The sequence below is a fragment of the Aotus nancymaae genome, unplaced genomic scaffold, assembly GCF_030222135.1.
Source record: "Aotus nancymaae isolate 86718 unplaced genomic scaffold, 86718_ANA_hifiasm-v0.15.2.pri h1tg000043l, whole genome shotgun sequence".
Taxonomy (NCBI): Eukaryota; Metazoa; Chordata; class Mammalia; order Primates; family Aotidae; genus Aotus; species Aotus nancymaae.
Window position 1 is genome coordinate 7,440,735 of NW_026988457.1, and position 25,536 is coordinate 7,466,270.

The window sequence follows — 25,536 nt, forward strand, 5'->3', positions numbered from 1 at the left end:
AAGTTTTTTAACTTCATGTGATCCCATGTGTCCATATTTGCTTTGGTTGCCTGTGCTTTTGGGGTACTGCTCAAGAAATCATTGGCTAGATCAGTATCCTAGAGATTTTCCCCAATGTTTTCTTCTAGTAGTTTTATAGTTTGAGTTCATAGATTGTAAATCTATAATCCATTTTGATTTGATTTTTATGTATGATGAGAGATAGGGGTCTAGTTTCATTCTTCTGCATATGGATATCCAGTATTCCCCACACCATTTATTGAAGAGATTGTCTTCTCCTCAGTGTATGTTCTTTGGCACTTTTGTCAAAAATGAGTTCACTGTAGGTGTGTGGATTTGCTTCTGAGTTCTCTATTCTGTTTGATTAGTCTGTGTTTCTGTTTTATGCCAGTAACATGTTGTTTTGGTTACTATAGCTCTGTAATATAATTTAAGTCAGATAATGAGATTTTTTGTTTTGTTTTATTCTTTTTGCTTGGGACAGCTTTGGCTATTCTGGGTCTTTGGTGATTCCATATCAATTTGAGCATTGTTTTTTTCTATCTCTGTGAAGAATGTCTTTGGTATTTTGATGGGAATTGCATTACATTGAATCTGTAGATTGCATTGAATCGGCATTGTGGCCATTTTAACACTATTGATTCTTCCAATCCATGAACTTGGAATATCCTTTCATTTTTTGGTGTCCTCTTTGATTTGTTTAAGCAACGTATTATAATTTTCATTATAGAAATCTGTCACTTCTTAGGTTAGGTAGGTTGGGTGTATTGAATATATTTTCAACTTACAGTATTTTTGACTTATGATGGGTTTATTAGGACATAAATTCATCATAAGTCAGGAAACATCTGTGTAGATTAATTACACAGATGATAATATCAATTAATTAATAAACATCCTAGGAGTTCTTGCTGCCTTAGGTAAAAGATAAGAGTTTAGGCAAATAATGCATTAACCAAAAGTTTGGGAGGAACAGCTTGGAAATGGGTACATAAGCACTTTGAAAAGCTCTACCATGCTTAGGGAAGTCTAAAAGGTCATTCACATGCTGAGGGCTATGTGCCTGCTTTGGGCAGACTTAAGAAGGCCTTAAGCTTTCACCTTTTGCTGGCCTTGAGACTATATGGAAACAGGAAGTGAATGCTAAGGTACAGTTGAAACCTGCCTGGTTGATTATTGAAGGGCTGTCCCTACTGAGTTCCTTAGGAAAATCTGAGAGGTTTTTTTTTTTTCTATCCAAGAATTTAAGGAGATCTCTATTTAATTATTAGCTGACCACTAAGGTAATGAAACACAGATTTCAGTGGCCACAGATGACACAAAATACAAACTATACAAAATTAGTTTACAAAAGTCACTATCAGATAACAAAAAACACCACCAACAAATCCTAGGAGGAGAGAGAATGAGATTTCAAGAGTTGCCATATTATATATAACATTCAAAACTTCATTGAAAGGAGACAAAGAAATTTAAAAATATGACCCCTACACAGCAAAAAAACAAATCAGTAGAAACTCTGCTTGAGGAAGCATTGACTTTAGAACTTTCTAAACACAGACATTAAATATTTTAAGTATGTTTCACTGGTCAAAGAGATGGGCTTATACACTGCTGATGGGGGTGTAAATAAGTTCAGCTATTGTGGAAAGTAGTGTGACACTTCCTTTAAAGAGCTTAAAACAGAATTACCATTTGACCCAACAATCTCATTACTGGGTATATACCCAAAGGAATATAAATTGTTCTGCCATAAAGACACATGTATACAGATGTTTATTGCAGCATCATTCACAATAGCAGAGACATGGAATCAACCTAAATGTCCATCAGTGGTAGACTAGATAAAGAAAATATGACACATATACACCAGGGAATATTATGAAGCCTTAACAAAAAGAATGAAATCATGTCCTTTGCAACAACATGGATAGAGCTGGAGGCCATTGTCCTAAGCAAACTAACAGAGGAACAGAAAACCAAATACTGCATATTCACTTTTATAAGTGGGAGCTGAACAATGAGAACAGGTGATACTAGGAGGAAAATAACAGACCCTGGGGCCTACATGAGGGTAGAGGGTGGAAAAGGGAGAGGATCGGAAAACATACCTATTGGTTACTATGCTTATTACCTAGGTGACAAAATTATCTATACACCAGACTCCTGTGTTGTGCAGTTTGCCCATATAATAAACATGGTTGTGTACCCTTGAACCTAAAATAAAAGTTAAACCAAAGAAATAACAAGGGAAAGAAAATGCTACTTTTTTTAATTGCATTTTAGATTTTGGGGTACATATGAAGAACATGCAAGATTGTTGCATAGGTGCACACATGGCAGTGTGATTTGCTGCCTTCCTCCCCTTCACCTATATGTGGCATTTCTCCCCATGCTATCCCTCCCCAACCTCCCACCCCCCGCTGTCCCTCCCCTATTTCTCCCCAACAGATCCCGGTGTGTAGTGCTCCCCTCCCTGTGTCCATGTGTTCCCATTGTTCAACACCCGCCTATGAGTGAGAACGTGCGGTGTTTGATTTTCTGTTCCTGTGTCAATTTGCTGAGAATGATGGCTTCCAGGTTCATCCATGTCCCTACAAAGGACGCGAACTCATTGTTCTTGATGGCTGCATAATATTCCATGGTGTATATGTGCCACATTTTCCCTGTCCAGTCTATCATCGATGGGCATTTGGGTTGGTTCCAGGTCCTTGCTATTGTAAACTGTGCTGCTATGAACATTTGTGTGCATGTGTCTTTATAGTAGAACGATTTATAATCCTTTGGATATATACCCAGTAATGATACATTTTTAAAAAAATAATTAGTGCAAAAGAAGGCAAGAAATAGAAGAAATAAATAAGACGTATAGAAAACCAACAGAAAAATGGCAGAAGTCCTTTTTTTATCAATAAATCAGTAATTGCACTAAATGTAAGTCAAATGAACTTTCCAATTAAAACACTGAGATTTGAAGAATGGATTTTATAAAAGGATTCACCTGTAAGCTTTCTACAGGAAACAGATTAATAGACACAAATATGTTGACAGAAAAATGATTTTAAAACTTGATTCATACAGATAGAACTCAAAAGAAGGAATCACTGTGCCAATATCAGACAGAATACATTTTAATACAAAAATCATTACAGTGACAAAGACATTATATAATAATTATGTAAATCCATCAATAACATATCATAGTTTTAAATATATATGCACTTAATAAGAGACTCCTAAAATATATTAAACAAAAATGTACAGAATTGAAGGGAAAATAAATAATTCAAATACATTACTTGGAGACTTTAGTATCCCACTTTGAATAATGGAGAGAACACCTAGATTGAAACAATAGTGTATACCACCTAGACCTCCCAGCCATCTATAGAATACATCATTAACAGTAGCAGGGAACATGTGTTCTTCACAAGTGCATATGAAACATTCTGTAGGACAGACTATATATAGCCAAAAAACAATTATCAGTAAATTTTAAAAGATTGGAAGCATGCATTTTATCTTCTCCAACCACAGTGGATTAGAATTTGAAATAAACAAGAGAAGGAAATTTGAAAGATTCACAAATGCGTGGAAGTTAAACAGGAAACTCCTAAATAACCAGTGGGTTAAAGGGTAAATTACAAGAGAAATTACGTAATACTTTAAAGAGAATGAAAAAAGAAAAATCAAAACTCATAGGATACATTTAAAGTAGGGCTCAGGAGGAAATTTATATCCATAAGTAACTATTTTTAAAAAGGGGAAATATGAAAACATTAATGTAACCTCCCAACCTCCCAACCTCCCAGTGGGACAAACTACAGGAAAAGGAGCAAAACGGACCGAAGGAAGAAAAAATGCGATTAAAATATAAATAAAGCAGAGATTTTAAAAGTAATAAAGGTAAATAAAACCAAAAGTTGATTCTTTAAAAAGATAACAAAGCATTATTAATGACCTTAACGAAAGAAAAAAGATTTTAAGGGAATACCTACTATAAACAACTGTGTGTCAATATTAGAAAACTTAAATGAAATGGAAAAATTTCTGGAAACGTAATATTAAATTACAACTGGCTGAACACAAAATAGAAAATCTGAATATTGCTGTAACAGTAAGAAGTTTAAGTTAGTAATTTAGCAAAACTTCCAACAAAGAAAAACTCATTACCAGATGTTTTCCCTGGTAATGCTATCAAACATTTGAGATGAAAGAGAATCAACAGCACTCTTTCTCAGACTCTCCCAGAACATAGAAGAGGATGAAACACTTACTGACTCATTTTATGAGGCGAGAATTACCCTGATACCAAACCCCAGATAAAGCCGTCTGAAAAGTAAACCACAAACCAGTGTCTACAGCACTATTAAATAAAAGTTAATAAAACTACAAATCTTATGATGATGGATGCAAAAATCCTGAAAAAAATACTGGTAGATCTACTTTAGCAATATATAGGAAAGGATTATATACCTTGATTAAATGGGATTTATTCCAGGAACTTATAGTTGGTTTACACATGAAAATCAATCAGTGTAATACACCATATTGCTAAAATGACTGGGAGAAAAACACATGATCACATCTTAGTAGATACAAAAATAATTTGACAAAATTCAGTGCTTTTTAATGATTAAAAATACTCAACATATTAGGAATGGAAGGCAACTTTCTCAATCTGATAAATGATATTTACAAAACAAAACAAAATACCCCACAGTGAAGTCATGATTATTTATAAAAGACTGAATGCATTCACCCTAAGTGAAGAAGACAAAAATGCTCACTAACACTAGTGCTATTCAACATTTTACTGGAGGTTCTAGCTAGGGCAATTAATCAAGAAAACAAAATAAAAAATGTCCAAATTGAAAAAGAAGAAATAAAACTCTCTGTTTGCAGAAGATAGGACTTACATATAGCAAACCTTAAAGAAACTACAAAAAAACGGATCTGTTAGAGCTAATAAGCAAGTTCAGCAAAATGGCAGGATGTGACATCAACATACAAAGATCAATTGCATTTCTATACACTAGCAGTGAACCATCTGAAAATAAAATTAAGAAAGCTGTTCCATTTATAATAAAGTCAAAAAGAATATAATATATCCATAATATTAAATAATGCCTAACCTCAGTAATCATTATGGAAATGCAAATCAAAAGTACAATGAGATACCACTGGATAACCATTTGGATGGGTACTGTAATAGTCTGTTCTTGCATTGTTGTAAAGAAATATCTGAGACTGGGTAATTCATAAAGAAAAGAGGTTTAATTGGCTCTTTTGCAGGCTTTAAAGGAAGCATGATGCTGTCCTCTGCTTGGCTTCTGGGGTGGCCTCAGGAAACAATCATGGCAGAAGGTGAAGTGAGGGCAGGCATGTCTTACATGGCAGAAGCAGGAGCAAGAGAGAGAGTGGGGAGGTGTTACACTTTTAACAACCAAAGTTCATGAGATCTCACTCTCTATCATGAAAAGAGCACCAAGGGGATGTTTCTAAACCGTTCCTGAGAAACCACCACCATGATCCAGTCACTTCCCACCAAGCCCCACCTCCACCATTGGAAATTACACTTCAACAGACAATTTAGGTGGGAGCACAGAGCCAAACCATATTATGTACTATCAAAAAATAATGAGTGTTAGTAAGGACACGGAGAAACTGAAACTCTTGTGCACTGTTGGTGGGGTGGTAAATTGGAGTAGTCACTATGGAAAACAGTATGGCAGATCCTAAGAAAATTAAAAATAGAATTGCCATATTATCCAGCCATTCCTGTGCTGCTTCTGTACGCAAAAGATTTGAAAGTAGGTGTTTGTACATCTATGTTCATAGCTGCATTATTTACAGTACTTAAAAGGTAAAAGCAACCAAAATGCCCATTGACAAGTAAAGAGTAAACAGCTGTTTATACATACAATGGAATATTATTCATCCTTAAAAAGGAATAAAATTAAAACACATATTACAACATGGATGCTAAATAAAATAAGCCAGTAATAAAAGGACAAATACTGCATGATTCCACTTATATGAGGTACTTAGAGTAGTGAAACTCACAGAGACAAAGTCGAATGATGGTGGCCAGGGGCTGAGGATGGAGGAGCAGGTAATGGGGAATTATTAATATTTCTTAATAGGTAAAGAATTTAGGTTTTATAAGATGAAACAAGTTCTGCGAATGGATGGTAGTGATGTTAGCAAAACAATGTGAGTGTTTAGTACCACTGAACCATACAATTAAAACTTGTAAATTTTATATGTATTTTATTACAATTAAACCTTTTTTTTAAAAATATGTACTTAGGAATGAATTTAGCCAAAGAATGTCAATACTTTTTCATCAAAAACTGCAACATTGTTGAATTTCTTTCAAACACTGTTGAAGGGAATTAAAGTGGGTATAAATAAATGGAAATAACCTCCCAGGTTAATGGATTGGAAAAGTTAGTAATTTTAACAGTACTTTTCACATTTATATGTAAGGTCAATGCATTCTATCAAAATTTTAGCTGTTTTTTTCCAGAAATGGAGAAGCTGATTCTAAAATAATACGGAATTGCAAGAGACATAGGATAACCAAAGTATCTTAAAAGAATAAATTTGGGGATTTAAACTTTTTTTTTTTTTTTATTGCATTTTAGGTTTTGGGGTACATGTGAAAAACATGCAAGGTTGTTGCATGGGTGCATACGTGGCAGTATGATTTGCTGCCTCCCTCCCCTTCACCTATATCTGGCATTTCTCCCCATGCTATCTCTCCCCAACTCCCCACCCCCCCGCTGTCCCCCCTCCCCCCCAACAGACCCCCGTGTATAGTGCTCCCCTCCCTGTGTCCATGTGTTCTCCTTGTTCAACACCCACCTATGAGTGAGAACATGTGGTGTTTGATTTTGTGTTCTTGTGTCAGTTTGCTGAGAATGATGTTTTCCAGGTTCATCCGTGTCCCTACGAAGGATGTGAACTCCTCGTTTTTAATGGCTGCATAATATTCCATGGTGTATATGTGCCACATTTTTCCTGTCCAGTCTATCATCGATGGGCATTTGGGCTGGTTCCAGGTCTTTGCTATTGTAAACTGTGCTACAATGAACATTCGTGTGCATGTGTCCTTATAGTAGAACGATTTATAATCCTTTGGATATATGCCCAGTAATGGGATTGCTGGGTCAAACGGAATTTCTATTTCTAGGTCCTTGAGGAATCGCCACACTGTTTTCCACAGTGGTTGAACTAATTTACACTCCCACCAACAGTGTAAAAGTGTTCCTATTTCTCCACATCCTCTCCAGCATCTGTTGTCTCCAGATTTTTTAATGATTGCCATTCTAACTGGCGTGAGATGGTATCTCAATGTAGTTTTGATTTGCATTTCTCTAATGACCAGTGATGATGTGCATTTTTTCATATGTTTGTTGGCCTCATGTATGTCTTCTTTTGTAAAGTATCTGTTCATATCCTTCGCCCATTTTTGAATGGGCTTGTTTGTTTTTTTCTTGTAAATCTTTTTTAGCTCGTAAATTCTGGATATCAGCCCTTTGTCAGACGGGTAGGCTGCAAAAATTTTTTCCCATTCTGTTGGTTGCCGATTCACTCTATTGACTGTTTCTTTTGCCGTGCAGAAGCTGTGGAGTTTGATTATGTCCCATTTGTCTATTTTGGCTTTTGTTGCCAATGCTTTTGGTGTTTTGGTCATAAAGTCCTTGCCTATGCCTGTGTCCTGAATGGTTTTGCCTAGGTTTCCTTCTAGTGTTTTTATGGTGTTACGTCTTATGTTTAAGTCTTTAATCCATCTGGAGTCAATTTCAGTGTAAGGTGTCAGGAAGGGGTCGAGTTTCTGCTTTCTGCATATGGCTAGCCAGTTTTCCCAACACCACTTATTGAACAGGGAATCCTTTCCCCATTGCTTGTTTTTTTCAGGTTTGTCAAAAATCGGGTGGTTGTAGATACGTTGTGTCGCCTCCGACGCCTCTGTTCTGTTCCATTGGTCTATATCTCTGTTTTGGTACCAGTACCATGCTGTTTTGATTACTGTAGCCTTGTAGTAGAGTTTGATGTCCGGTAGTGTGATGCCTCCCACTTTGTTCTTTTTGCTTAGAATTGACTTGGCTTTCAATACTTAATAGAAAGCTACAGTGATTAAAACAGTGTGGTATTAGATAAAGATAGTTTACAGACAGATTTAATAGAATTGAGAGTCCAAAAAGAAACCCATATATTTATGGTCAATTTATTTTCCAGAAGGGTGCCAAGATCTTTCAAAATGACTTTCTTTACCATTGTTGAAAGGACAGTCATTTCAACAATGGTACTGGAACAACTGGATATCAACAGGCCAAAGAACAAACCTAGTCCACAATCTCACATGAAAAAGTTAATTCAAAATACATGAAAGACCCAAATGTTAGAACTATAACTCTTAGAAGGAAACATAGGTAAAAGTCTTTGTGGCCTTGAATTAGGCAATGGTTTTCACAGATATGGCACCAAAAGGACAAGCAAAAAAAAAGTAAATTGATAGTCATCAAAATTTAAAAGTTTTGTATATCAAAAGACATTCATTTACCAGTTAGTGAAAATATAACAGAATTAAAATAAATGTTTGCAAATCATGTGTCTGATAAGAATCTAATATCCAGAATATAAAAGTATCACTTACAATTTAATAATAAAAAGAAAAATGGCCCATTTGGAAAAATGAGTAGAAGATTTAAGTAGACATTCTCCAAAAAAGATATACAGATGGCCAGTGAGCACTCGAAAAGATTCTCATAAATGCAAATCAGAACCACAATTAGATACCACTTCATATTCACTAGAATACCTATAATGTTTAAAATAGACAGTAACAAGCGTTGGTCAGGATTCACAGAAATTGGAACCCTCACACTTTGTTGGTGAGAATGTAAAATAGTGCAGCCACTGTGGAAACAGTTTGGTTGTTACTCAACAAGTTAAACATAGAGTTACCATCTGACCCAGCAATTCCATCTGTAGATATATCCTCAAGAGAGTTGAAAACATAGGTTCATGCAAAAACTATTCATAATAGCATAATTTCTAATTGCCTTTAAGTGGAAACAACCCAAATGTTCATCAACTGGTAAGTTGGTAAACGAACTGTGATATATGCATAAAATAGGATATTGTTCAGCAATAAAAAGGAATAAGGTACTGATACCTGCTATGACATGAATGACCCTGGAAAAGATTATGCTACCTAAAAGAAACCAGACACATATTGTATGATTCTATTTAAATGAAATGTCTAAAATGGGAAAATCCATAGAAACAGAATGTAGGGTAGTACTCACTAGAGGTAAGGAGGAAGAGGAAATTGAGACTAACTACTAATAAGTATGAGGATTTTTGCAGAATGCTAAAAATGATCTAGACTTACATAGTTCATAGTTGCACAAGATAGCGAGTATACTGAAAACCACTAAAGTGTACGTTTTTAAATGGTGTGTATTTTGTTATGTGAAATATGTCTCCATTTTAAAAATACTTTTTAAAAATTAGCATGAAATGAACATTTAGATATAATCATAATTTTAGATAGTTTATACCTGAGAGAACAGCAACTAAGAAACTTACAATGTATGCATGTCAGGATAAAATAAGAAAATCTCATAATGACAGAAATATACAAGGGGAAAAGTATGCAAATAAATTGACAAATGGTAAACGTGTATATATCTAAATAGAGATTGTTTTTATAAAGAGCTAATGATATGTAATATGTGAGTTTTGAGCTGGAGAATACTGGGCAGTAACTTGTAGTGAGAAGGGATTATAACATAATATTGTTATGGAAGAGGCATATGATATTATTTAACTTCATACTTGGTTAAGTTAACTGTACCTGGTAAAAGTCCAAGAATAGCAATGAGAAGAATAAATACATTTTCATCAATAAGGAGTAAAAAAGATGGAATCTAAACTAAAATTTCTATCCCCAACTTCTCCCCTACTGATTGTAACTGTATTTGTTCTATTCTTTTCATTATTATGCTTGAACTTTTAAAAGCATTAAAAAACTGGGACCAGTGGAAGATTTTTAAAGTATTGGGCTAGAATTAAATACATTATATATCAGTAAGCACAATAAATATAAAAGGACTATGATTTCCAATTAAAAACCAAATTTCTCAGATTGGATTAAAACTCCAGCTGAGTTCCATTTACTAAAAGCATATCTAAAGCCATGAGAATGTTGAAGGTCAAAGGATAGAAAAATATATACTGGGCATTAACTAAAGAACTGAGCTAAGATAGCTATATTAATATTTTTTAAATTATTTCAAGATAAAAACTGTTAGTGAAGAACTAATTCATATAGTTAAGAAAAGTTGAATTTACCAGTAAAATGCTACCATCCTCAGTTCATGTATTTCAAATAAATAATCTCAAAATGTGTAAAGCAAAAAGTGGTGAACCATCAGAGAGAAAATGACAGGTCTGTCATCTTTGTGGAAGATTTCAACACTACTATCTCAATTATCAAAATATCCAGCAGACCAAAAAATTCAGTGAGTATATACAAGGTTTGAATAACATAATTAGTATTTGATATTATTGACATATAGAACTTTTCACCCAATCATAGACAGTACATGTTATTCTCCTGTGAACATGTAACATTTTTAAAATCTGATCACACGGTTCAGGGGTCCCCAACCCCTCGGCCACAAATTAGTACCAGTCCTTGGCCTGTTAGGAGCCAGGCAGCACAGAAGGAGGTGAATGACTAGCAAGGGAGCAAAGCTTCATCTATATTTATAGCCATTTCCCATTGCTGGCATCACGGCCTGAGCTCTGCCTCCTGTCAGACCAGTGGTGACATTAGATTCTTACAGGAGCATGAACCTTATTGTGAACTGTGCATGAAAGGGACATAGGTTGCATGCTTCTTAGGAGAATCTAATGCCTGATAATCTATCACCGTCTCCCATCACCCCCAGATGGGACCATCTAGTCACAGGAAAACAAGCTTAGGGCTCCCATTGATTCTTCATTATGATGAGTTGTATAATAATTTCATTATATATTAAAATGTAATAACAATAGGAATAAAGTACACAATAAATGTAACGTGCTTGAATCATCTCAAAACTATCCCCTTCCATCCACACTGGCCCACGGAAAAATTGTCTTCCATGAAAACTAGTTCCTAGTGCTAAAAAGACTGGCTGGGGATTCCTGACATAGTTAGATCATAACACAAGTCTTATCAAATTTTTAGAATTAGTGTTATAAATACCATGATATCTGACCAGTGTAAATATTCTCATTACTATTGAAGAATTTTGAACATTTAAATAACTTACGGTTCAAAGAAAAATAAAAATGTTTAGACTAAACAATAATAGATATATTAAATACAAAATCCTGTAGATTGTAAGGAAAATGAAACTGGATGATAATTCTATTTGTGTAAAAGCTTATCACCTGAGAGAAAAGCCTAAAATTAATGAATTAAATATCTAACTGGAAAAAAATGTCCAAGTTAGGAAAGAAAAGAATCCCTTCACAAAGTAGAAGAAAGTTGATAATAAAGAAGTCTAACAGAAGTCAGTGAAATAGAAAAATAAGATACAGTGGAGAGATTAACAAAGGTAAATGTTTATTCATTAACTAAAAATAAATAAGCAAACTCTTCTAAGATTGATCAACAACAAAATAAAACAACATAAGTAGTGAACAAATGGAATGAAAAGGAGACATAATTATAGCTAAAGCAAATTAGAAAAGAAAATGAGAGTGCTATCAAAACATTATGCCAATTAAAATTATAAATTTAAATGACATGAGCAATCTCCTAGAAACTACACAACTTCATATAACTGAATAAGAAGAAACAAAACCCTAAATAGTCCTTTATGTATGAAAGGAAGTTAGTCAGAAGAATATCTTCCTGCAGAGAAAACTCTAAGCCCAAATAGTTATATAGGAATATTCCCCCAAATGTTCAAGTGAAACACTTTTCCAAACTTATACAAACTCCTAGAGATCAGAGACAGGGAATGATCCAGATCATTCACTAAGGTCTGTGTAGTCTTAACTCTAAAACCAAACAAGGTATGTGGGAGAAGGAAAATCACAGGCCAATATCTCTTATGAATGTAGATCTGTAAATTCTGATCAAAATATTAGCAGAACCCAATTCAGTTATGTATAAAAAGATAATATGTCTGTGTGGGACAAATTGGAAGAGGATGATGAGGAAAATTTATCCCATGGATGCAGAAATTGTTCATCATTTAAAAAATTTCTAGAAATGTCATTCATTTATCACATTAAAAATGAAAACTTTTATGATCATCTTCATAGGTACAGACATCTAGTAAATTAGAAAGAATACTCTTAAAAATTAGGGGTAGAAGATAATTTTGAATTCTTTTAATTTAAAAAGCACTATCTACAGAAAACCTGCACCTCTATTTATAAAAATCACAAACGAGCAATCTGAACAACATATTGCTTTGGCACCCTATATGTGAGAGAAAATAATTTGTTAAAGAAGCAGGAGACTGATAAACACAAAATGGAGCAAAGTGGTTTATTTATTTATTTATTTATTTATTTACATATACTATTATTTTTAAGTGAGTGAGCCTAGGAGAGTGAAGACGTTTGTACCGCCTCTCAAAACCTGAATTAAAAACAATTTGGCTGTGAAAAAGAAATACAGATTTTATCTTCAGTGAAAATCCATTTTGATACTTTCCTTAGTAGTCTAGATGTAAAACTGAGGAAGGAGACCACTGTGTTAATCCAGGGTTACATATCTTCATTGCCAATGCAGCAGGTAGATCAGGAATTAAGTGAAGGTGTTGGCAATAGAGTGGTTAAAACGTGGAATTGTTGGATCCCAGATGAATGCAAAAGGAAGTGAATTTAAGCAGAAGAGGAAAGAGCAGCAAGGATAGGAGATTATGATCTGAGAGTAGACTTAAACCTTAAAGCATAAAGATTTGAGAAATGAAACTGCTTATGGCCTTTGGATTTATTTGCTGAAATGAGGGAGACTTGAAGATTTTTTGAGTTAATCAGTCAAAGAATTGTGAGCTACTGTGATGAATGTTTTCCACGTGGGAAATGGTGGCAAGAGTCGTAGAAAGATACCTTCTCCTCGTGTAAATAAAACAGCATAGATCAGTTGGCAGAACTCATAAATGCCCAAGATAGGGGAACAGACTTTCAGAAAAGTGATACAATTTCTTTGGTGTGTCTGAGGACAGAAGTCTTTTATTACAAAGCCTCCACCCCCACTATCATGCTTCTAATGGAAATGGATTTGCTTTGCTAATCCACTGCTTTGCTCCTGGGAATGATATATATTAACCAGCCAGACCATGTGCTCTTCCCTTCCTGCTGTCTCCTGTTAATCTATTTAAGTTTTGTAATCTGCACTAATTTGCACATATTAGATTTCTTCCTGGCTTTCTTCAGTCTTCAGCATGCACTAGACAAAGCCATTAAACGAAATATTCTAATATCACATCTCTTCTATCTTTTGAAGCCTGTCTACAAAATGTAGGCTGATAATCTGATCGAAAGTTCACAATCAGAGTCCATGATATTCTTTTTTTAGCTTCTTTTACTTTTCTGTTTCCCTCAGTGATTAAGATTAAGACCGTGTGTTTGTTTACTCTCCAATATCATTTACAGAGGAGTTTTGATCTTTTTTCCTAAGTGTTGTCATTTCTGACAGATTCCTATAACCTTTGTATTCTTTCAATAATTTGTGCTGGGGTTAACTTTTAGACTGAAAACTAGACAACTTTCCCATTAGAATGTGCCTATGTCCCTCTCAAGTCACTGGAGAGATTATTGCTGCATGCGTCTAGGAAATATCTACACCTGTCCTGCTGCTATGTAAGACTTTACTGGTGCCGCTGTCATACTGTCAGAACCATTCCCACTGGTCCCAGAGTGACAGAGTAGTTATTTAACCCAAATCTCATCAAGGAGTAATTAAATCTGTGTCTAAGCAGACATGGATTTTGGAAGGATTTCTACTGAGAACTATCTTGAATTCATTGTTGCTCAGTATTTACATTACTACTGTAAAATAAAAGAACCATTCACATGTCAGTTTTTGTGGAAGATGCCACAAAGATATTAGAAATAATTTGGTGGAAAGATATTAAGATTTTGTGTTTTGTAATTCAACCTTGATATTAGAAAGAACAAATAAATCCAATATAGCACACTCACCTCAAAGACATATGTAGGCTTTTCAAATTATATTTAAACAATAAATTAGAAATATCAGAATAGGTAATGATGTTTTTATTTCTACTTATCAGTAAAGAAGAAAGTTTGCCACAGGTAGATATAATATAGTGAAGAATATAGGAGGAATTACAAGGACTTGGTATTTAGTAAGTACAGAAATTAAAACAAGTTAAACCTATTCCCTTCTGATTTATATTTATGAAAATTTGAGCAAAAAAGTTTATATATTACATGAATGAGCAGTGAAAATAAGTAATGGTGATATAGAAATAGTACTCCTGATTAAAATCTCTGAAAGAAAAACTGGACAATGAAGGAATACGAGATTAGAATGAAATTTAAAAAGGACATAGATAAAGCAACTTCTTAAGCATGCCCTTTAAGGAAAACCCAGAAAGATTTGAAGGTAGCTTTTTAAAATATTATTTGATTTTTTAAAATATACAGTAATTCCTTATTGCAAAAAAACCGAAGAAGATGCAAAAAGGCCAAATCATTGTTTTTAATTGACAAAGTGAAAAACGAAATGGTATTAGTTGTCATAATCAATGTTACCTTCTTCTCCTCCTCCTCCTCTTCCTCCTCCTCCCCGCCTCTTCTCCTTCTCCTCCTCTTCCTCCTCCTCCCCGCCTCTTCTCCTCCTCCTCCTCTTCCTCCTCCTCCCCGCCTCTTCTCCTCCTCCTCCTCTTCCTTCACCTTCTTCCTCTTAATATCATCATGTGGCTTAAACAAGTACTCATTTTTGTTCTTCCTCATGATTCTCATTGTCTGGGCTCAGTTAAGCAGTTCTCTCTGGCTCCATGTGGAGTTTCCTGGGTCTGCAGTGTCCTGAATGTGACTTACTTTGGGCTGAGACCTCATCTGGGCCTGAGAGCCTGAACACCTCTGTTCTCTCGGAGGAGCAACAGATTCCAGAAGAGAGAGTTCCAAAAAAAATCAAAAGCTGCCTGGCATCTTATATCCTAGCCTCAGGAGTCACATAACATCACTTCTGCTGTATTCTGTTGCTCACAGGAAGTCACAGGGCAAGCCCAGATCGACAAAGAGTAGAAAAAGACTCCCATTTTTTGATGGGGTGATGATAAAGTCACACTGCAAAAGACCATGTTGGATGGGAAATGTTGTTGTAGCCATCTTTGGAAGTAATCTCTGCCACATGTTATAAAAGAAGTTAGAAAAAGCTCCCCGTGTGTAGATGTGAAAAGATCTCCAAGATATATTGCTATGTGAGAAAAGCTGGGTATAGAACAGACTGTATAATGTACTAATAATTATTAGTGTTAGGAAGTAAGGGAAAAGAATATTTTTGTATTTTCATTTATATATTTTAGCAGTCTCTGAAACACACACAGGCATAACAGTGGGTACCTGTTGAGGTTGAAAATTTGGTGAATAGAGGTTATAGTGAGAGGCTTTTCACTGTAAATGTTATTAAACATTTTAAAAATAATTCGAGTCTTCTAAATAAATAACTTCTGTAGTTAAAAAATTCTAGTCTGTGGTTGAGCTTTAACTGTAGTTCTGTATTAGAATGTGGAATTTCAGCATTTAAAAGAATTTTAATGTCATTTAGTCCTATCATCTGCATTATTTAAAGTAAAAATCTAGTCTATTGATTTCATAATGTGTGGTCATTGTGAAATCGAGCTTATTGTGAAAATTTACCTCTAAGATAGTGACTTCTGTTATATAACCATTTTACAACACCCCAACCAAAGTTTTTTATTTTTGAGTAACCTATCTTAATTGAATTAATTGAATTGCTGATTCACAAGACACACTATTTAACAGAGGAATTGCTGCAACAGTTTTATGACGTTTTTCTGTATTTCCCATTTCACTGAATCATAATTTAAAATATGTCAATTTTGTATCTAGCTTTATCTAAAACTTATGTATATTTGAAATACTGAAATTTGATTATTGAAAAAATTGAACTAACCAAAGCTATAATAATAATTCCAAAGGTATTTTTCTTTTTAGATTATTGTGCCATGCTATGAAGGACCATATAGTTCGTGTTGCAAATGAAGCTGAGTTTATTTTGAACAGACAGAGAGCTGAGGATGTACATAAACATGCAGAGTTTGAGGTAAGGTTTTGGGAGTAGACTAAATTCTGATTTTCTCGTATAACCCAACAATCACCTATCTGTGACCTTACATAAGAAGGAGTTTTTGTAAAGGAAAATTTCACTGAAGGCATGACTATTCCTGTTTTTTAAAAGCTTTAGTAAATGTCAAACACAGAGTACCAATTTATTTTTACCCCATTTACAGCATGAAAAAATTCTTTCCACCCTATATATACCTAACCATTTGGTAGACTGAAGTTATCCTAACCTACTCAAGAGTAAATATGAAAAATAATTTATAATGCAACAATTTCAGTTATTTTTAAGCTAGCAGAGATTTACACACCATTAGGTAGATATGAGTATATGATACAGTTATTTGAATAAACTCATATAAGTTTCAAAAATTCTTCTAATTTCTATGTTTTATATATAAGTTATTTATTATTTCAGTTTATTCCATTTACAAGACAAAATTGGTTCCAGAAATATTTATGTGCCCTGGTATTTGGCTTACGTTGGACTTGAAAGTAATAAATAACTCCACCAATTTATTCTCCTGATACAACAGGCTAACAAGTATGGTGTGGCTAGAAATCAGAGCCCACAATTCTAGTTTTGATGAGGTTTTTATCTCAGTAAAGCAGCTCTGTGAGTCATACAAGTTGATAGACTAGGTCTAGTGATCTCTGACCTAGCTAGCTGAAAAGCTTGAGACAGGAAAATAGCTGCTCTTGCTTTCAAACCCATGACCTCTGCTTCATTTGGTCATAAGAAGCACAAGACAGGCAGGCACTTGTCTTGTGAAATTGCAACAACCTTATTTTGAAAGAGATACCAGATATTTTAAACTTTGATAAAACTATAGTGATCTTTAAGTGTTTATCAAAGTGAAGTTTTGTATTAGTAAATAAGAATGGGAATATCAGCTGAATTCCCTGCAGGATCAGTTTTGAGTCTCTTGTATTTCCACTAAGAAAATCAAGATATTTTTGGGGGAAATAGGCAGATCAATATTTGTCATGTAAAAACATTTAAAATAGATTTTCAAGTGGCTAGATATTAGTTATGAGCTTTAACACATACTTAACCAAGGTGACCTTAAGCTAAGGGCAGTTCCCAACTTGTGTTGTTGTTGTTGCTATTGACTCCCTCAGGAGGCTTTTTAGAGATTTTGCCTATTTGACCCCTAATTCCAATGACATTATAATACCACCTATAGGCTGCATATCTGTTTTTGTACTTACATACATTTATGTTTTATATACTAAAATAACAATATTTTTATCTCCCACCCCCCACACACCAATTTTTCACTCTTAGGAATGAGATTACTCTGATTGTGGGTCCTCATCTCAAGGTGATAAGAGGTTTCCAAGGAGACACGAAGACAGTGTTTTTCAGATTTTATGTACATAAAATATAATATTAATGCAAATCTAATTTTGATTATATTGCCAATGTTATTTGATAATTGTGCCTTGTTTTTTTGACTTGAATGTTAATATCTCTTCTTTTTGGGTTAGAGCTATATTAGTAAATGCAATGGGGTGTGTGTGTGTGTGTGTGTGTGTGTGTGTGTGTGTCTAGTTTACACAAAGACATCCCTTTTGAATTGTAGAAGATTTACCAAGTCATGACATTTTGCTGGAACTTTTTGAGGGATTTTTCTATCCCCCGTATCAGCCTATAATTAGAAAGAAAAGTGTATTTGATTTTAGATGGGTACTTCACAGTTAAGTTTTTTTAGTTAACTACTGTAATTGTTAAGGAAGAAAAATGTAAATTTAATTTTACTCTCCAATGAGCTAATGAAATATTAACCTCATTACTGAGGCAGATCATTGTACTAATTGGTGATTCCCTGTACAAAAAGATAAATTGGAAAATGAATTAATCCTTCTTAGATTACTGTAGAGTTATTTCTTGAGAAGAGATTACTTGTGGTAGTAGTCTGTATCGATAGATAGATGGGAGGAATATGTTGAAGTACCTTCTATGAAATTGATTTTTGCATTGTAATGATAAATGTGAACTAGTTGTATTTATTTTATCAGATGGATGAGACTCTTTTCTTCCTAGTTATATTACTTGTATTACACGTTTATTAATGTGAAAAGTTATAGTCATGCCACTGTGCATATTTATTGTAGTTTTTTGCATAAAAACTACAATAAAAGAATCAAATTTATAATTAAAGAAATGTGCCTCTTCATGTTTATGTTGAATATTTTTAATACAAAAGATGATCCATTGATCAGCAGTGTTGCTAACACATTTAAGAATGAATATCTGGTATCTCATAGATTGACAAATTAAATGACAGATTTTTGATTCATATATAATTATTAAGAACATACCTTTTATTTTAAGTGAGATATATTGGCTTGATAAACAAGTGTGTTTACATTTATAATAAATATTTGTGCTTCTAAAATTATTATTTTTGGAATACATGAAAATTAGATGATCAGAATTGGAAGAAACCATAAGTCTTTAATTACTTCAACATTGTTCAAATTATTTTACATATACCTTAGAAAGAGCACATTTTTATATTTGAAAGGTGACTAATTTTTAGAACAAAATATCAAAAGATTATATTATTTGAGTTTTAAAAAGTTGAATTCCTGTTACCCTTTAAGTTGAATATATATCATCCTTACTTACACATAGTAAAAAGTTTATTATTATCCATTGTTTATATTTCTTTATAGTCACAGTGTGCCCAATATGCTGCTGACAGAAGAGAGGAAGAAAAGATGTGTGACCATCTTATCAGTGCTGCCAAACATCGAGATCATGTAACAGCAAATCAGCTGAAGCAGAAGATTCTCAATATTCTCACAAATAAACATGGTGCTTGGGGAGCAGTTTCTCATAGGTGAGTTATAATAAATTAGAGTAAATAATAATTCATAGATTAATTATAGGAGTTGGAAATTAAAATATAACTACAAATTTAAAAGCCATTTAGAAAATATAATTTTTAAAAAATTACTTGAAAATTTTCCTGAAATCTTTAATAATGCTTCATCAGAAGAGTTTAAGGGAAAATCTAAACTTCTTATAGTAGCTACAGTGGAAGTTATTTCTAATTTATAATAATATGCAACATAATGGTTAGGCAGGTATTTTAGTCTACTGTCTCTCATATGTAACATGGATGTTAGGTATAAGAAATGGCTCTTTTTAAAAAAAAAATTTTAAGTCAACTCTTTCTACTTATTAAATTAATATCATTCTTTTTTATACAAGAACACATGTAAGCATATACTATAAAGAAGTAATAAGTTCTTTTAAAAAGTTTTCTTTCATAATTTTCTGTTCCGTTTTACCAAGGGAGAATTTTAATCTCAAATATGGTTATTTACCATAATATAGAACAACTAAACCAAAAATTTGGTTGTTTGTAAATTACAATGTTCTCCCTAAAGTTTTGTGGACATATAATTCTTTTTGTTGTTGTTGTTGCTATTGTTATCTGTACAGTGAAGTTTTCTGAAAACTAGTAGTAAAACAGGTCATTATATTTAGATGGCTGATACTCTTCCTTTTTATATTTTTATTTTATTTGACCCCTTTAAATGTTTTTATTAAATCTCTGTTTGGCAGAATTTAGGGTCTGGTGAAATGGAGACAGGACACTACTAAGAAGAGTCTTGGTGAAAATGATTCTGTTAGTTAGAGAAAAGCACCTAGAATAGAAGTAGGATGGTATTTAATCAGCTTCCTGAGATTATGAGTGTAAGATAGATATTTTTAAACTTTATTATTTTTGCATTTAAGGTAAAATTATAACATATGTCTTTAAAATAGTCAACACTTAATATTTATCATAATAATATCAATAATCCATGGACTCTAATATTTATTATTTGTTGTGTGCTAGGTACCATACTAAGAACTTTACATGGATCATTTCATTTAACCTTGAACATCTTTATTAAGGGTGACACTGAGGTGTCTCCATTTTACCAGGAGGAACCTGAAGCGGAAAGAGGTTAAAGAAAACTTACATAGTCTCACACTGCTTGTACAAATAGCATGTATCAGTCAGGATGCTCCAGAGATATTTATATTTATTAAATAAATTCCTTTTAAGGAATTTGTTTTGTGATCACTGGGAGCTGATAAGTCTGAAATCTGTAGGACAGGCTGGCAGGCTAGAAACTCAGGCAAGATTTCTGTATTAGAGTCTTGAAGTAGAATTTCTTCTCCAGGAAACCTCAGCTTTTGCTAAGGCCTTAAATTGATTGGATGAGCCTTTCCCACATTCTTGAGGGTAATATCCTTTACTTAAAGTTAATGGACTGTAGATGTTAATCATATCTACAAAATACCTCCACAGCAACAGTTAGACGAATTGTTTGACCAAACAACTGGACATTATAGCCTAGCCAAGTTGACATAAAATGTAACCATTACACACACTAACAATAACATGAGTGCTTTACCCATCTACAGGCCTTGTCTCCTTTTTTATGTTATCTGAATTGGATTTATCTATTCATACTTACTTATAGGTAGTCAGGACTATAACATTGTGTTGCTATTAATGCAGCGGGTATGATTCAGGATATTGCCTTAACTATATAAAGCAGTACATGGTTTGGGTTTTAATTATTTCTTCATGTAATTAGAATACAGCTAAAGGACAGTGATCTCCATACCAGCAGTCATGTGGTAACATGTCAGATGCATCCTGTGTTAGCTGGTCAGCAACCTTTCTGGTATCTCATTAGATTGCCAGAAAGCATGACCTGAGCCCTCAGAAGAGCAAGTGTCTTCTTTCCTGCACATTAATTTCTACTGCCAACAACTATCTGAAAAAAAAAAACACAATATTTCTACGATCATTTACTAACTATGTCACTGAACTCTAAACCTTTAAGCATAGGTTTTGTTCTGTATAATCCTCCTTAGTATTTGATTAACTAATAGGGCTCAGTCATTGGACCTATCTTTTTTCTTTCTTATTCGCTCTCTAGGCAATTTTATCTAGTCTCATGACTTAAAAATAGTACTAATATGTTGATAACTCCAAAATTTATCATCTCAAGTCCAGATCTCTCCCATCTCCAGTTCTGTATATTCATCTGCCCACTTGGCATCTTCTACTTGGATATCTAGTAGTCATCTCACACATAACATATGAAAACTGAGCTTCTAATACTTTCTTAACCAGTTGCTCTTATGTTTTTCTCCATCTCAGCCAAAGGCAACTCCATTCTTTTTTTTTCATTTTTTTTTTTGAGACGGAGTTTCGCTTTTGTTACCCAGGCTGGAGTGCAATGGCGCGATCTCGGCTCACTGCAACCTCCACCTCCTGGGTTCAGGCAATTCTCCTGCCTCAGCCTCCTGAGTAGCTGGGATTACAGGCACGCACCACCATGCCCAGCTAATTTTTTGTATTTTCAGTAGAGATGGGGTTTCACCATGTTGACCAGGATGGTTTCAATCTCTTGACCTCGTGATCCACCCGCCTTGGCCTCCCAAAGTGCTGGGATTACAGGCGTGAGCCACTGCGCCCGGCTGGTAACTCCATTCTTACAGTTCCCGAGGCCATAAATATTGCTCTGTTCTTGACTACTGTTTACATGTCCCACATTGAGCCCTTCAGCAAATCTTAATGACACTGCTGCAAAATATATCCAGCTTTGACTGCTTTTCCCCATTACCTTTGATCACCTTGGCCCAAGCCACATCATTCCTCACTTGACTTATTGTAGCCGCATGATATATAGTCTTTCTTTTTATATTTTTGCCCTTGTCATCCTAAAGTCATTCTCAGCACAACATGACTCTTTTTTTTTTTTTTTGAGACAGAGTTTTGCTCTGTCACCCAAGCTGGAGTGCAATAGCGTGATCTCAGCTTACTGCAACCTCCGCCTCCCAAATTCAAGCAATTCTCCTGCCTCAGCCTCCTGAGTAGTTAGGACTATAGGCACGTTCCACCACGCCTGGCTAATTTTTTGTATTTTTAGTAGAGATGGGGTTTCACCATGTTAGCCAGGATAATCTCAATCTCCTGACCTCATGATCCGCCAGCCTTGGCTTCCCAAAGCCCTGAGATTACAGGTGTGAGCCACTGCACCTGGCCAAGTGACTCTTATTAAAATGTAGATCCCTCTGCTCCTGTGCTTAGAAACCTCCATAGCTGTACAATACCAGACTGTAACCAGTAGTCATATGTGGCTATTCAAATCTAATTAAATTAAATTAAATTAAAAATTTGATACCTCAGTTGCACTAGCCACATTTCAAGTACTCAGTAGCCACATGTGGCTCATGGCTGCTATAGTGGATAGCACAGAACCTTTCCATCATTTCAGAAAGTTCTTTTGAACACTTGCTGCAGAGGCTTACCATTTACTGAGGGGAAAAATAATATCTCATAATGACTCATTAGGCCATATGTGGTCCAGTCTTTGTTAACTCTTCAACTTCCTCTCCCAACACTCTCTTTTTAGTTCTTTTTGTTCTAGTTACCCTGGCTTCTTGCTTGCAGGTCATGTTTGCTCTGTTTAGAATGCTTTCCCCCAAAAAATTCATTTGGCAAGCTTTCACGTTTTCTTCAGGCCTTAATTCCAAATGATATCATCTCAAAAAAAAAAACCTTCTCTAGCTACTCTAAAATTTTGCTTCTTCCCCCAGATATTTTATATTGCATTTCCCTGCTTTATTATCCCCTTTTCGATATCTATTACTTTGATACTTAAATTTCATATATTTTACTTAAATATTATTTTTATTGTTTTGTTTTCTGGTAGCATGTAAGCTACACAATGGAATGGATTTTTTACTCTTTTATCCATAATTATATCCCCAGCACCTAGAATAAGTCCTGATGCACAGTAGGTACCAAAAAAATTGTGAATGAATTAATGAATAAATACTTTGTGTGCCCTTTTTTCAGTGATGATACCTATCATAGAATAATAGAAATTAAACTAGTCTATTGGGAATAATTTTATATTTTATTTAACTTTATTAAATGCCAAAAAGTACTTATCCCTGCATGAAACAAAAGTGTTAGAGTCAGCAACACTCTAAAACAGTTGTTTACAAATCCACTAACATTTTACATAGAAAAGTTTATGTATTCTAACTGGACTCAGAAGCTCCTCAAAAAGACCGGAAAATATTTTAACAGCAAAAGTTGCATTTGAATCCTGTTATTCTGTGAATGTTTCAGGTTTTTTTTTTTTAAGTTTTCTGTTTCCATATATATACTTTAAGTTCTGGGGTACATGTGCAGAACTTGAAGGTTTGTTACATAGGTACACGCTTGCCATGGTGGTTGGCTGTATCCATCACTCTGTAATCTACATTAGGTATTTCTCCTAATGCCTTCCCTCCCTTAGCCCCGCACTCCCCAAAAGGTCCTGGTGTGTGACGGTCCCCTCCCTGTGTCCATGTGTTTTCGTTGTTCAACACCCACTTGTGAGTGAGAACATACAGTGTTTTGTTTTCTATTTTTTGGTTAGGTTGCTGAGAATGATGGTTTCCAGCTTCATCCATGTCCATGCAAATGACATGAACTCATCCCTTTTTATGGCTGCATAATATTCCATGGTGTATATGTGCCACATTTTCTTTATCCAGTCTACCATTGATGGGCATTTGGGTTGGTTCCAAGCCTTTGCTATTGTGAACAGTGCCGCAGTAAACATACATGTGCATGTGTCTTTATAACAGAATGATTTATACTCCTTTGGGTATATACCCAGTAATAGGATTGCTGGGTCAAATAGTATTTCTAGTTCTACATCCTTGAGGAATCGCCACATGTTCTTCCAAAATGGTTGAACTAATTTACACTCCCACCAACAGTGTAAAAGCATTCCTATTTCTCCACATCCTCTCCAGCATCTATTGTCTCCTGACTTTTTAATGATCACCATTCTAACTGGCATGAGATGGCATCTCAATGTGGTTTTGATTGATGAGCTTTTTTTCATGTTTCTTGGCCACAAAAATGTCTCCTTTTAAGAAGTGTCTGTCATATCCTTTGCCCACTTTTTGATGGGTTGTTTGTTTTTTATCTTGTAAATTTGTTTAAGTTCCTTGTAGTTCTGGATATTAGCCCTTTGTCGGATAGAGAGATTGCAAAAATGTTCTCCTATCCTGTAGGTTGCCTGTTCACTCTGATAATAATTTCTTTTGCTGTGCAGACACTCTTTAGTTCAATTAGATCCCATTTGTCTATTTTGGCTTTTGTTGCCATTGCTTTTGGTGTTTTAGTCATGAAGTCCTTGTCTATGCCTATATCCTGAATGGTTTTGCCTAGGTTTTCTTCTAGGGATTTTATGGTTTTAGGTCTTATGTTTAATTATTTAATCCATCTTGAGCTAATTTTTGTATAAGGTGTAAGGAAGGGATCCACTTTCAGCTTTCTGCATATGGCTATCCAGTTTTACCAATATTATTTATTAAATAGGGAATCCTTTCTCCATTGTTGGTTTTGTCAGGTTGATTAATGACCAGATGGTTGTAGATGTGTGGCATTATTTCTGAGGCCTCTTTTCTTTTCCACTGGTCTATATATCTGCTTTGGTACTAGTACCATGCTGTGTTCATTACTGTAGCCTTGTAGTATAGTTTGAAGTCAGGTAGTGTGATGCCTCCAGCTTTGTTCTTTTTGCTTAGGATTGTCTTGGCTATGTGGGCTCTTTTTTGGTTCCATATGAAATTTAAAGTAGTTTTTTCCAATTCTGTGAAGAAAATCAGTGGTAGCTTGATGGGAATAGCATTGAATCTATAAATTACTTTGGACAATATGGCCATTTTCACGATACTGATTCTTCCTAACCATGAGCATGGAATGTTTTTCAGTTTGTTTGTGTCCTCTCTTATTTCCTTGAGCAGTGGTTTGTTGTTCTCCTTGAAGAGGTCCTTCACATCCCTTGTAAGTTGTATTCCTAGGTATTAAATTATCTTTGTAGCATTTGTGAATGGGAGTTCACTCTTGATTTGGCTCTCAGTCTGTTATTGGTGTATAGGAATGCTTGTGATTTCTGCATACTGAGTTTGTATCCTGAGACTTTACTGAAGTTGCTTATCAGCTTAAGGAGATTTTGGGCTGAGATGATGGGGTTTTCTAAATATACAATCATGTCATCTGCAAATACAGTCCAATTGACTTCCTCTTTTTCTAATTGAATACCCTTTCTTTCTTTCTCTTGCCTGATTGCCCTGGCCAAAACTTC

The 25,536-nt window shown here is 34.5% G+C and overlaps 1 protein-coding gene across 10 annotated transcripts in view; it reads left to right on the top strand.

The window, feature by feature from the left end:
* The window catches only part of NBEA (neurobeachin), a 743,003-nt gene that overhangs the window by 405,928 nt on the left and 311,539 nt on the right, over positions 1–25,536 (top strand). For all 10 annotated transcript variants that reach the window (XM_012465562.2, XM_064361756.1, XM_064361759.1 and 7 more), the window contains 2 exons: positions 16,234–16,342; positions 19,042–19,208. In XM_012465562.2, coding sequence (XP_012320985.2) covers positions 16,234–16,342; positions 19,042–19,208 — 276 coding nt within the window. The remainder of the gene's footprint in view (positions 1–16,233; positions 16,343–19,041; positions 19,209–25,536) is intronic.